Source organism: Protopterus annectens, chromosome 7.part0, assembly GCF_019279795.1.
Source record: "Protopterus annectens isolate FY-2018-M chromosome 7.part0, PAN1.0, whole genome shotgun sequence".
Taxonomy (NCBI): domain Eukaryota; kingdom Metazoa; phylum Chordata; order Ceratodontiformes; family Protopteridae; genus Protopterus; species Protopterus annectens.
In genome coordinates, this window is record NC_056739.1 from 1,712,660,715 (window position 1) to 1,712,675,471 (window position 14,757).

At 39.6% G+C, this 14,757-nt stretch overlaps 1 protein-coding gene across 4 annotated transcripts in view; it reads left to right on the forward strand.

The window, feature by feature from the left end:
* MDH1B (malate dehydrogenase 1B) overlaps positions 1–14,757 on the forward strand; it is a 446,421-nt gene that overhangs the window by 135,931 nt on the left and 295,733 nt on the right. For all 4 annotated transcript variants that reach the window (XM_044078250.1, XM_044078249.1, XM_044078248.1 and 1 more), the window contains 2 exons: positions 1,512–1,646; positions 5,385–5,527. In XM_044078250.1, the coding sequence (XP_043934185.1) occupies positions 1,512–1,646; positions 5,385–5,527 (278 nt within the window). The remainder of the gene's footprint in view (positions 1–1,511; positions 1,647–5,384; positions 5,528–14,757) is intronic.

Sequence of the window (14,757 nt, forward strand, 5' to 3'; positions counted from 1 at the left end):
AGAGTTTCTTTGAGAACTAATTCTACCTTTATGCCTAAAGTGGTATCCAAGTTTATTTTAAACCAAACTATCAATCTCTACATTTTCTTTCGTGAACCTAAAAATGAGGGAGAAAGGATACTCCTTACCTTGGATGTCCACAAGACAACTCAGGTGCTATCTTGACAGAATGAAATCCTTTAGATCTGCAGATCAATTTTTAATTTCTTGTAAAGTTTAGAAGAAGGGACAATGTGTCAATACAGACTATTTTCAAATGGTTGTCTAAAGCTGTTATCTTTTGTTATACTCACCACAAAACTGTTCCAAGCAGGGTCAAAGCCCACTCTTCTAGGGTCTTAGATTTATATATGGCTTTTTGGAAAGGGTTGGGTTCTAGAAGGAGCAACTCGGTACTCTGTATATACATTTACAAGGCATTACAAGCTTGATTCCTTCTCTAGGTCTAGATCAGGCCTTGCTAGGACTGTTCTCCAAGGGCTCCTAGACCCTACCCTTCCACCTTCCAAAATTTGTAAGCTATGGTAATCTACCCATATAGCTATAGCTACTGCAGCAGCGATCAATATGATGAACATTGTACAGCTGTATAAGTAAACTTAACATAACAGTAGATGTTCGAATGATCATTGCTGCAGTAGCCACTTCTTCCCTCCATCCCCTTTGTTTTTCATTGTGTTTTTTATGCCAGGGCGTGAACATTTATTTGTTGTCATTCCTAATATTGTTCTTTTATGGCTCAGCCTCCCTCTACCTGTTGGCAAGAAAGCTCTGAAGGGTTTGGCACCCAGAGCTGTCTTTTCAGTCAGGTCAGCTTGAGCTGACTAATGGTTTGGGTGTATGGAAGAGACCCTCTATCTTTGGAGTTTGACCTGATGTTATATCCTTGGCAGGATATAACCCATATAGCTAAGGTTACTTCAGCAGTGATCATTTGAACATCTACTATTAATGTAAGTTTACTTACACAACTGTACTTTCTCCATAGTGAGTAAATAGAATGCAGCCTATTTGTAAGACTGTCTGAGATTACTGTGATGTGGTACACATAATAGAATGCATTTCAGTTTCATCTTATCTATTGTCTTTTTTCAGAGAACTAGTTTGGGACATTACAGAAAAAGCTACACAGTGAAAACACATATACCCATCTGCTAAATAAAAACAAGTATAGAAAGAGATAGAAAGACATAAAGGCACATAGACAGACAGACATAAGGATTTTGCATGAAATGTGTGTAAAATAACATAAATCTCCCACTTGCTTGTATGAAAGAATAGTTATTTATGATTCACATAAATGTAGCTACAGCCACAGATAAAATAAATTTTCCAAAAAACACACACACACACACACACACACACACACACACACACACACACACACACACACACACACACACACACACACACAAACACACAAACACACACATACTGTTGATTTTAATGATGTAGTAACATGAAGCTACTGATATCATTGTGTTTATTGTTGTATGTGTTTATTTCTTTAGGACTGGCTGCAAGCAACCTGTGAAAAAAATCGCTGGAGTTACACTCAATCACCAATAATATGGAGGGAACTATTAGACAGAGGAGGAAAAGGTTTACTCTTAGGAGGCTTTAATGAATTCCTGGAGCATGCACAGGTATTGTTAGTATTGTTCAATTTTTATTGCTTTCCTCCTTAAGTATTCCTTTTTGCAGCATCAGTGTACAAAGGTGGCTGCATTATCTCACATCTGGACATGGTAGAAGATGTTAGATTTGTTCAGGGTTTTTGGGCCCAGCTAGTGTTAGTTCAGACTTCCAGTATGACTATGCTTGTGTATACAGGTGATGAGTAGTGCTGACCAACACTGGCTATTCCACATGCTGTTGCTAGGTTCTTGGGATGTAACCCTAAATCGGTAGAATGACAAAGATATCCTCTGTTGGTAGGTTTGCTTAAAGAGCATTCTGAATGTTATGCAATTGTTGCCATAAAACGTGTAGGGGGCAAGAAATAATTGTCCAGACTTTTGGTAATTCAGTTTTGGTGATTATTGGTAACATTTACTTTTGAAATCTGCAAGTTGTACCATTGAATACTTCCATATGTCTGTCTATCTGTATGTATAATTTTATGGCTATTTTTTCAATGAGTTGAGTAAACTAGGCCACATGACCCTTTTTAAGCATGAATTACATACAGTAAGTGCAACATTTAGGAGTGAGCAAACAAAATAATTGTCAAAAGTTTGAATTATTGGCAGGTTGCTGAAGGTAGAGTACCATGTAACAGTACTGTAGAGTACAGACAATTATGACAGAAAGCTAAAAGGAGTCGGTCATCGGATCATGACTGCAGAATGTTTAAAATTATACTGTGTTTAGTATTATCAGATGCAGACCATACAATCAGAATGTTCAGGGATCCTACTCCTGAATGTATAGGAATGTATTTATTTATTTTTCCATTAGAACCGCTTTCAGGGCTAGTTGAAAAAATGGCAAAGAGGGTTAAAATAAAATGAACACAGCAGACGAGTTAAACAATATGTGGACCAAAATGGAAGAAGGCCTAAGTGTTATAAGATGTGGAATGTCGGGGTAATGTGAATTGAGACCTAAAAACAGCACTGGATCTGAGAAAAATAGATATTTATGGGGTGAATGCTAAGCTGTCTAGGCAAATAACAGCAGCCACTGACTCTAATGATCTTGAAGATTAATACCCTGTAGAGTAATATCCATCTTTCAGTTGTGACTATTTTTATGCTTTTGGCACTTATGTGTAGTTGTGTTAAAATTAGTGAGATTGTATTAAGAATCTACTTATTTTGTTTAATAAAATCTTCATATTCTTGGTGTTAATAGCAGAGTTTGTTCTAAAGACCGATAGTGAATAGTCTAGTGTTAGAAGAAAGACAACTTTACCTACTTTGTGTTTTGCAGCTTCCTTTAGTTATGGTAAGACTGTTGCACTTACCAGCATCAGATTTATTTGATTTCTTACTTTTTCTATGGCTAGTATAAAGAAGAGTTGATGAGTCAGATGACATATCTCAATATCTGCATCTTTGTAGTTGCTGGATAAGAAAATAATTTATTTAATATATCATTCAAGGAAAACCTTTTGTATTTGTGAATTTATCTCAAACAATGTACATTTTTATCTTAGTGAAATGTATAATTAATTAATTTGCAGAGAACCAGTTACAGACTCCCTAAATGTGTAAATAAAAATCTGCTATAGAGGAATGAGAGGGACGAAAGTAACAGATGACAAAGTCATCAGCATATGCTATATGTTGCACTAATGGATACGTATCAGTAGATTTATGACAATTTTAAATTTAACAAGCTTTGAGGGATTTCATTGTTTCTGCCTTTTTGTCATTTGTTGTTAGGAAGGGAGCTATAGCTGGAAGCCAGATGTTTAACAACATAAATAAATGTGTTCCTGACAGTGACTGTTCCTAAATGAATTCTGCTGTGATAGCTGTGATGATGACATCTGTGATAACCTTGCCCTGGTCCAGCAATCAAGGAGCCTCAATCCTCACCACTAGCACCAGGGAGGTCGTCTCCTAAAAGAGGAAAGGATAACTAATACACACAGTAAAGTAAAATTTCTGTTAAGTGCACACAGAGATCACAGTCAGTCTGAGGCTGCTTGCTCCCTTGCTGTCCAGGTCTCCAATAAGACTCCCCACTGGCACAGCTATAAGGTCCGGATCTCAGCCGAGCTGGCAAGCTAACCTCCAGTACCCTCTCTGTCCAACCAGTGCTTCGTGTCCCTGCCCAGGTAGCTGACACACACCCACACTTTGAGATAAGTATTTATACAACTTCACAGACACTCCTGGGAAAGGCTGACACAGATTCTCCAGCTGTGCCCCTTTACCCAGACTATACAGTAGTAATTCCTGCCACCACCAGCTAATATAATTATCAGCTACCCAAAGGCCCTTGAAAGGGTGTCCAATTATTACTATGCAATATTATTATCCAATTGGTAATGTGACTATTCAGTCTAAGGCTTATTAGGGTGGCCTATTACGATAACCTCTATAAATATGCAATGTACTCTAGAGCCTAACTTGTCTCTACACAAACCAGCCACAGGTAAAGGTTTTTAAAATATTTAATAATAAATGATTAGAACACAAGACAATACTAATACACCACAGAGATATCTAAGAGTTCAGAGATCACACAGAAACTTAAAATAATATAGTAGGACAGGTCTGATGTCAAAGAAAAACACAATCGAACTTTCTAATCTTTAGCTATTCTTAAGAGAAAACACAGTGCTATAATCTTACTTACATACATATATAGAGTATAAGCAGTACTGAGGTTGATGGTCCAAGACAAATGCTTTTAGTTTCTCACTGAACAATAGTTTTTAAAACACTAAAAAACAGCTGCTAAGGCCCTCCCAAATTACATCATTTTGACACTTAGGTTTTTCCAGTATTCACATTACATCATTTTGACACTTATTCTGGAGTTCCCAGGCCACAAACTGCATTATTTAGCAAGCTAACACCTGCACAGGAAACTACAACAATAAAAGACATTTCACGTGTACACTCTAACAATTATTCTTTAAGTTAAGACAATAGAAAGAATTTGTCCAGCCAGTCGCTTCGGCACCACTTTTTTAGATAATTGTAACTTCAAAGAACATTTGAAATGCTTGGCTTGATTTTCCTTACAGCAGATGCCAATGTTGCAACAATCTTGAAGTTCACATTTTGCAGTGTTTTCTTTCATTTAAGAACACAAGCCTGTATTTTACATTTATTTATACAAATGACAGAATTATGTATCAAATTCTATTTGACTAGGCTGGCAGACTTCGCCCATCTTTCCCCAATCTTCACAACATCTTCCACCAAAGATCTTTTTGGCTTCATTAGTTTGGGTGGGTGATGTAGTTCTAATTTAGTGATGTTGTGGTGATAATCATGTCATTTGTTACAGACCTATGATGTGGTCTTTCAGGTACAATTTTTATTTTTGATGACTGGAGCAGGGCACTAATCCATTTTCAACTTCAGCCTGGGGTTTGCAACCAGGCATTACAAAAATTACATTCAAACTAAAATAAAAAACATTAATCTAAAACACAAAGCAAGCAGCAGAAATTATTACAAATGAAATGAGAATGAAAATATGCAATATTCAGTAGTAGCCAGGTATTCCATTCGTATTATGATCTACGGTGTCTATAATAATCAATGTCACTGCTTTTCTGTTTCCTACTTAGAGGCTGCTGTTAAGGAACACTTCAAAAATGTGTGCTTCTATTAATAATGCTGATAGCAGTAGGATATCTGTGGACATGAAACATGACTCAGCTTTATGATGTTGACCTTTGCTGCTTTTCTGTTAAGGAATATTATGGCCTCAGCTCATCCATGCTTTCCGAGCTTATGCTAAAGATTGCAAAGGAAAATCTGAAGACCAAACTTGAACTGATTGAAGAAGACCAGAAGTATCTCAGTCTCATTAATCCAATGCATATCTGGATAAGCAGGTAAAAAATGGAGATGGACTTCTAGTAAAAATGTATTTATTTATTTATTATTTATTTTGCATGGTTTATAGGGTTATAATTAGCTTCTTTAAATGTTTCTATAATATCTCTTTCTTCAGAACTTCTATTTGCTGTTTTTAAGCTACTTGTACTCTGTCATTCCCAAAAGTGGTTTAAATATTACATAAGCCAGATCCATGGCACAAAGGAATACATTTCTATCTACAACCCAGTTGACCAGAGATTGAATAGTGACCATGGCCACCTGCAGGCAGGTGCAAGGGAGTGCACTTGCACCCCACTGGAATTTTACTTCACTTGCTGGGAGACTGTCGCATTTACTTTTTAATTTAAAAGAAAAGGGTGTTCTTCTTTAAGAATAGTCTAGTCGCACACATCTGTTCCATCATGTCTGTCCATACATTATTGCACAGACATCCTGTTCTTTCTTTCCATCTATGTGCAGAATTTTAAATACAAGAAGACGTTCCATTCTTGTATTGCTGCTTCCACATAATGCATGTAAAATGGATTCTTCAACAGCAGCAAGTAAGCTTCCATTTCTTTCATCTTAAACATGGTTCCTGCAAGTAAGGAAAGGAAGTGTGTGTGTGTGTGTGTGTGTGTGTGTGTGTGTGTGTGTGTGTGTGTGTGTGTGTGTGTGTGTGTGTGTGTGTGTCTGTAAAAATGCCCTGGTTAGGGATAGCAGGTAATTGACTAATTTGCTCAGGATGAAACCCTGTACTTTGGTTACAGCTGTTAATTAAAAAAAAGAGTTTCAAGGAGTTGAGTGCCAAGTGCATTTTCAAAGAATTGTGAGCTTCAAGGGAAGAGAAGTTTAACGCTGCTCGTGCTAAGTCTGTTTACAATGTGTAACTGTTTTGTTTAGCAAATGGTATTGCAATTGTGTTAAAAATGTTAAAAGCATTGTTAGTAGCACAAGAGGTAGTATACTTGCTTTTAATGCAGTAGGCTGTGGTTTCTACTCCCACAGCATGTAGATGGATTGCTGATACTGTGTTGTACTTTAAGGGGAGTGGGGTGCTGCAGTCCTGAATATGTCTTCCTTTGGATGAGATGCCTAGAACTATGAACGTTCTGTGAGTTTGTCATGCATTCCCTATTGCAATATTACCAGCATACCATTTTTTTATGTTAACATAGGCAATTTATTCTTCAAGGGCAACAGACACTTTATTTGTAGATGAAACAATGAAATAGAAATTTGTTTGCTAGCAGCAACCTCTTCATTAGTTACAGATCACTTTAATGTGGAATTATTTAGATGACTTTTACTTCTGCAGAGATTGTGCATATTTATTGACATTGGTACACTGTAATTACAGAAGTTTGAGTAGACTTTTGTGATGGAAATTGTATATCAATTGCACAAGTGTATAAATACTGAGCACATGCAAGTCTGACTGCCATTTTGTAGTAAGCTGTTGAGATGTAAGCATGTATGTATGTATGTAATGTCTGTCTGTTAACTAGTTGGTTTATACTTTATGATGCTGCTGTCCATCCTGATGTGTTTCTATATTAAAGCATCTAAACGAAACCTCCTGCCTACTTGTCATATGTGTTAGAGAAGGATGAGTGACATGATGCCAGACGTGGCATGGCTAAAGGACATGGAGTCAGAAGTGGTATATCTAAAGGGCATGAAGTTAGAGGCAACATGGTTAAAATAACTTATGGCACTTGCTTGGGACTGGAGAGTGTTTGAGCAAGTGTACAACATTTTCATACAGGCTGCATTTTATGATAAAGATGACTATACAAAGGGATTTATTCTACTTAATTTAGCTGGGTCAGAAGTCATAGAAAAGGAACGTTCATTTGTGTATGTACCTGCTATCTATACAGGAGAGGAGGAAATCTGTCATATTGTTGTACCGGCTGAGTCAAGGGAGGACCCAGAGTGCTTAAAACGTAAATTTAGAGAAATGTGTAACCCCCCCAGACAAATGTTACAATGGAGAGGCACTTATTTTATAGAAGAGATCAAAAGCTTGGTGAAACTTTTGCAGCATATATTACTGACCTGAGAAATAATGCTAAAACGTGCAGATTTGGTGACTTAATGAGTTGATAAAAGACAGACTTGTGTGTGGCATAAAAGATGATACTGTGAGAAAGATTTTGCTTCGTGACAGTGATATAACTTTGAATAAGGCCATTGAGATTTGTCAGATATATGAACTCACAGAAAAGCACACAAATATGCTTAAAAATGAGAATATTTATATGTATTTGTTGACATTTGGTAACCGGGAAAGTCCACTGGGTCAGAAACCCATTTTTGGTGGAGGCCAGGGGAGAAAAGCTCCAAGAATGGTACAAGACATGGTGTCACATCACATGAGCAAGTATATACATAGTATACAAGGAATATCAGTTACAATTATACATCATACATTTCAAGAAATCAAGTATTTACAGAATTTGAAGGTCATTACAGTAAAGAAATTAAAGACATGTAAGGGAATGTATAAACAACATTCATATGTATATATATATATATATATATATATATATATATATATATATATATATAATTTTTTTTTAGCTCTAGAAGGCACCGTGATAAAGCTCATGTTGATAGTATGTAGCACGTGGTTAAAAGAAATAAGCGCAAGCACATGGCAGCAACTGTAGCCCCTGCAGCACTCACTAGTAAACCCCTGGACATTCTAGCAAATTCCACAGTTCACACAGTCTCAGTGAAGCATAAGAGTGAGTCAGCAAACTCAAAGCATGGGCCACAACCCCGTTTCATTGCCAACTGTCATAACTGTGGTGGAAGTCATGAATCTAAAAGGGAGAAATGTTTAGCTTTTGGTCAACAATGCCACAAATGTAATAAATGGAATCACTTCAAAAGGTTTTGCAAATCAAAAGACCCATATTCTTTTATTAAAAAGGAACATTTTAAGAAATGAGTTGATCAATTAGAAATCCATGACGTAGGGTCGCAGGCTACTCTTTATATTGATGGTGTCAGTGCTTCAGTGCAGTAGATTTAACGGTAAAGAATGAAGTATTTTGTACTGTTCAGATAAATGGCAAACACACAGAGCTCAAAGCTGACACAGGTTCCAAGTGCAATGTTATGTCAGCAGAAACATTTGCTGAAGTGTGTCATGGTGAAAGGCTTGATTTGGCAAGGTGTGCAAAGCTTGTTGCTTATGGAGGTGAAGAAATTCAAAGCAAAGGCTCAGTAGTGCCTTCATGTTACACTGCTGGAAGAAGCTACGATTTGTTATTCTATGTGGTCAAGAGACACATCCAGTCATTATTAGGGCTCAGAGACAGTTTAAAAATGGGACTGCTTTCATTTAATAAGGAAGTCCACCATGCTGGCTTGAAGGACCACTACTCTAATTTTGCCCAGCACATTTTTTCTACCTATGCTGATCTGTTCAAAGACAAACTAGGCAAACTTCCAGTTGTATACTCGATTTAGACACAGAGGTCAGTCTGGTTATCAGGCCAGCATGTAAAGTTCCAATAGGCATGCAGGACAGACTCAAAGCTGAGCTTGATAAAATGGTGTGATAAGGTGTGATTTGTCCAGTTGAAACTCCAACTGAATGGGTATCTTCCATGGTGTTAGCTCACAAGAAAAGCTCAGATGACATCAGAATATGCATAGAGCCACGAAATTTGAACAAAGTGCTTAAAAGACCTCATCATCCAATGCGCACAGTTGAAAAAGTCACAGCCTTGATGCCAAATGCCACTATTTTTTCAATCTTAGATGCAAAGAGTTCATTTTGACAAATTCAGCTTGACAAAAAAATCATCATTGCTCACTACTTTCAGTACTGCATTTCGCGGGTACAAATTTTTGAGAATGCCATTTAGGATAAATTCTGCAAGTGAAGTCTTTCAACGTGAAATGGAGCACATTTTTTTTCTTGGTATCCTTGTGCTGTTATAGTAGACGACATACTAGTAGGAGGTCATGATGAAGCAGAGCATGACAGAAACCTCAGAAAAGTTTATGGTAGACCTATCCAGATTGAAACATACCACCAACCTTTAGTCACTATCTTGAGAAGGCCTATGCATTCAGCTCCAGCCTGACTGCAACGTATGATGCTGAGATTGCAAAAGTACAATTTCAATCTTGTCTACAAGAAAGGCAAACATCTTTATCTTGCAATACATAATCCATATCACCCAGAAACACCACTGAACAGCATGAGAATGAGAACCTTGATTTTTGAAGTTATGGAAGTGAGAAATTTTTCTTCCACAAGTCTTGAGGAACTGAGAGATCACACAGCCACAGATCCAGTTTTACAGATGCTCAACCATTTTATCAATCAAGGATGGTCATTAAAGCAAACTAGTTTACCTCAAGAAGTGCAACCTTATTTTCCATACAGATATGAGATTTTGTCTGACAATAATATCATAATGAAAGGTACAAAAATAATTGTTCCAAAGTCCTTACAACAAGAGTACATTACTATCTTGCATCGTGGTAACCCAGGAGTCGATTCTACCAAAAGAAGGGTGAGAGGTCTAGTATTTTGGCCTTCTATGTCACAAAACATTGAGAGAACACTTTTGTCTTGCTCAGTATGTAATAGTACTAAGCCACATCAACAGAAGAAATCACTTCAGCTAAACCATATTCTGGAACTACCTTGGTCAACAGTAGCTACCAACATTTTCGAGTGTAACGGTCAACATTATTTGCTTTTAGTAGACTCTTAATACAATTGGTTCGAGATTGACCTCCTTCCCAACCTAGCATGCAGTACTGTCATTACTAAGAGGAAGCGTCATTTTGCAATACCTAGTCCGCACAAAATCATTTCTGACAATGACACGCAGGATACAAGCCAACCATTCAAAAGATTTGCTGAAGAATAGGACTTTACTCATGTCACAAGTAGTCCAGAGCACACGCAGCCAAATGGTTTGGCAGAATGTGCAGTTCAAAGTGCAAAAGAGTTACTAGAGAAGTCAGAATGAAATAATAATGATGTTTTCCTGAATCTGTTTAATTTCAGAAATGTTCCTCATAATAAACAGCTTGATTCACCTGCCCAGAGACTTCTATTGAGACAAACGAGAACCACAGTCCAAATCAGTAGTCAGTTGTTGGTTCCATGTGTCAAGAGCAACAGGTTAGTGAAAACCAATCTGTTGAAGAAGTGCCTAACCCAGAAGTCCTACTACAATAAGACCAGCAAACCACTCAGTCCATTATGAGAAGGAGAAGTGGTAAGGATGCAAATGTCCAAAGGTTTTGACTGGATTGGTGTTGTGAAGAATACTGGTCCAGAGCTGAGATTATACATTTTGAAATTACAAGGAGCAATCTTTAGGCAGAACCGGAAGCATTTAATACTGTTGTCCAAGCCTATACCACAGCACATAGCCTGTGAGAAAGACTCTTTATCTCAGAGTGAGTTTTTCGGTGTTCCTGTTCATGAGGAATTTCCAGAGGACATTACCATTCCTGTGATGAATCCAGAGGTTCATGATACGAGTTGGGCACTGCAGACTGTCCCTGTTGCTAAATTTGTTCCAGACTGTTATGTTATGAGATATGGTTGCATCTTTAAATCCTGTGACAGATACAAAGCAATTTGGACATGAACTTTGTGTTTTGTTTCTAATGTCTGTAGTAATGCATGTCTAACACTAATATTGTTTTTTTTTTCAAAGGGCAATCTTTTTAAGAGGGAGGATGTAGATCAGTGTGTGTGTATGTACCTTTAAGAAGCTATCCAAGGGCTTGCACAAGTGTATAAATACTGAGCACTTGCAAGTCTGACTGTCCTTTTGTAGTAAGCTGTTGAGATGTAAGCATGTATGTATGTAAGATCTGTCTGTTAACTAGTTTGTTCGTACTTTATGATGCTGCTCTCCATCATGATGTGTTTCTGTGTATTAAAGCATCTAAATGAAATCCCTCTCCTGTTTGTCATATGTGTTAGAGAAGGATGAGCAACAGAAATGTTCAGAATTGGGAAGTTTTATTATTATTGGTTCATACATTTTGCTTCATTTCTTACTGGAAAAATGTTCAAAACTTCAAATTTAAAACATGATGTAACAAGTGGTGCTATATTATATAAGGACTATAACTTAATACAATCAGTATGGTGAATCAAGGAACACATGCATGTATGCATTGTCCTAAATATGTGTGCAAGGGGCCTGTGATTTGAAAACAGCCCAAAGGTAAACTTTATCTTCCACTGGCCAGGTGCATTTTCTTTGAATGTGGGTTTCAGTGCTGTTTCAATGAATGTGAGTTTCAAGGGCAGAGAAGTTTTAATGCTAAGCCTGTTTTCATTATGACACTGTATTGTTTTGTTTAGCAAATTTCTATCAGTGTTTGTGCTATAAAATTTTAAATAAAAGGTTTAAATTAAATCCAAATAATCATTATAGAAGTAAAGCAGAAAATACCATGCACATTACAGCGTTTTTGGTAACTGGGGAGAAATAGCCAAGTAACGAGACACTGGAATGGCTGCAGGGGGGAGGGCTGTGTATGGGGGCCCCAGATCCATTAGCCTGCCTAGGGCCCCATTAGACCATGCTCCGGCTCTGCTCCCCAACCACAGACACACAGGGCACACTTCCACTGTAGCATACATCTAACATTTGCCGATATGACAAGGAGTGTGTTGAACATTTGTACTTCATTCATACCACCCGTAATGTCAGCCACATTTAGAGCCAGAATTTGCCTCAGGTAGGAATTCAGCCATGAAATCACTTGGCTGACATACTACCATAACATTAACTTAACTTAACTTTTTATTTCATCTCGGTTGTGGCTTACACTGTGATGATGAAATCAGTTTTTAACTGGCTCATAGACTGGTACTAGGCTAACTGCCCCTGCAGGCCATTTTAAGCCTAGCCAATTACCCCACGTGAGAATCAAACCCTGCACCTTGTGTCTGTAAGGTAAACACCTTAACCAGTATGCCAACTCCAACTGATTCATTAAATACATTTTTTTTAATTATTAATGTTAAGTTGTCAATCTCGCCTTCATTCTTGCTTGATGGGTTCGGAGCCGATCCTCGGCTCCGACTCGGCACTTGCTAAGCTCGAGAGTCACTTTTACCAGCTCGAGGCAGCCCCATATCCCATGATGCAAGGCGGTAAGTACCCAGATCTCGTTTGCCGCTTCGCTGATGAGGTCCTCCTTTTACCAGCTCCTGGTAAGTGATTTGCTACTTTGCTATTTTAGCCCCTTTTAACAAAAAAACCCTTAATTGTTAGTTTTATTTTAGTTTTAAACCTTTTCTGACAGAAAATTCTCTGTCTCTTCTTGTTTTTTTAGTCAGACTTTCACCCATCTCATCCCCCCCCCGTTAGGGTGTGTGTGTGTGTTTTCTAGTTATACCTTTTGGTATATTTAATTTAATTTCTTTGACTGGTGTGTGTGTCTGTGTTTACACCATGTCTAAAGAAAGGGTCTCAGGCTTTAAGAAGTGTGACTCGTGCTGTCAGAAAATGTCTCTGACAGACGGTCACACTTCTTGCCTGTATTGCCTGGGGCCTCTTCACCTGCAGGACTCCTGTGCTATTTGTCATTCTTTCAGCCAGAGAGTCCTGCAGGAAAGAAGAAATAAGTTGATTTTGAGGGGCCTTCTTAAGCCGGAGGGCTCTCCTGCTAAGTCGGCTCCATCCAAGACTTCTAAGTCTTCCAAGGCCCAGGCTTCTGTGTCCAAGCCTGCGGCCTCGGCTCCGACTCGTTCTGAGTCGAGATCGGCTCCGGCTGGAGCCGATTCTGGCTTAAAGCCTTCGCACCGATGGCTATCGGTGCCGATTCTGGTTCGACCACTTCGGTGTCGGCTCCGATCGGTTCCGACCACCATGTGGCTCAGGCATCGGTGTCGGCTCCGATCGGCTCTGACACCGTTACTTTTGTAGCTGTATCGGCTCTGGCTGGAGCCGATGCATCGAAGCTACCTGTCGGCTCCGATAAGTTGTCGGCTCCGACAGGTTCAGTAGTTTCATCGGTTCTGATGGCTCCTTCGAGGAAGAGGTCTAGGTCTCCTTCCTTGGAGCCGATACTTCGCTCGGCTTCACCTCTCCTCTCGGAACGGAGCCATTGGAGCCGATCTTCAAGGTCATCCAGGCTTTCTGACCATGATTTAGAGAGAGTGGTCAGTAGATTACTTAAGTCACAGGCACTGGCCCAAATGTTACATAGCCCGTCTCAACAGACGGCTATTGGTCCACACCCCATTGCAGTTCCTCCTTCAACTCTACCCCAGAGCTTGGAGTTGGAGTCTTCGGGAATGGTTACTGCTACGGCTGAGGGACAGATACCCCTTCTGTTCCTTCAGCCTCTACTCTTATCTCCTCTTGAGACCTTCCTTAGAGGGATTCGGTGGCGGGCTTCCATGGTCTCCTCCGAGGGGTGAGTGGCATCGGACCCTTGTCCGAACCCGCTCTTCCCTTGGAGCCTCGGCCTTGGTGAGCTCTGCTCCAACATCTGCCTCGGAGACTTCCCTTCGGTGGTCCCTGGAGTTCCTAGCTCTTCGGAACGGGTTCTCTCGGACCTTCCTGGGAGGGAGCATTCGAGGTGATGAAGAGTGTGCTGGCCACGGTATCAGCCAGCAGTCTGTTCCCTTAGCTCCTCCCTCTATAGTGCCTGTTGACATCTCTGTAACTTCTCTTGCTACAGGACCCAGAGATCCTCCGCCTCAGGTTTCCCCATTGGGAATATCCCCTCTTCCGAGGATTCTCCTGATGTTTCAGGAGATCCTCCTAGGAAGAGGACCTGTAAGAGGAAACATGTAGACTCCCGAGTCTATCACTTCAGATACTGACTTAGATGAGTCAGAGGGATCCCCAAGATTCCCCTCTGAGGATGTCTCCTTCTCAGACATCCTAGAACTCCTTAGACAGAAGGGAAACTGGCCCACCAATAATCCCTCTGAGGATGAGTCAGTATACCTAGAGGCGTTTGGATCTCGGCCCTCCACCTCCTGGGTGTCTCCGCCTTTCGACCCCCTTATGCAGGTTATTGCCCGAAAGGCGTGGGCTGCTCCTGACTCTGTAGAGCCAGTCCCTAGGAGGCCTTCAAAATTTATTACTGCCCCGTGTGATAAGCAATTCCTCACTAAGGGTGTTCCCGCTGATGCCATGGTGGTGGCTGCTGCCACCAAGAAGGAACTTGCAGATCCTTCCGTACCCGTCCATCCTCCTAATAAGGACTCTAGGACCATGGA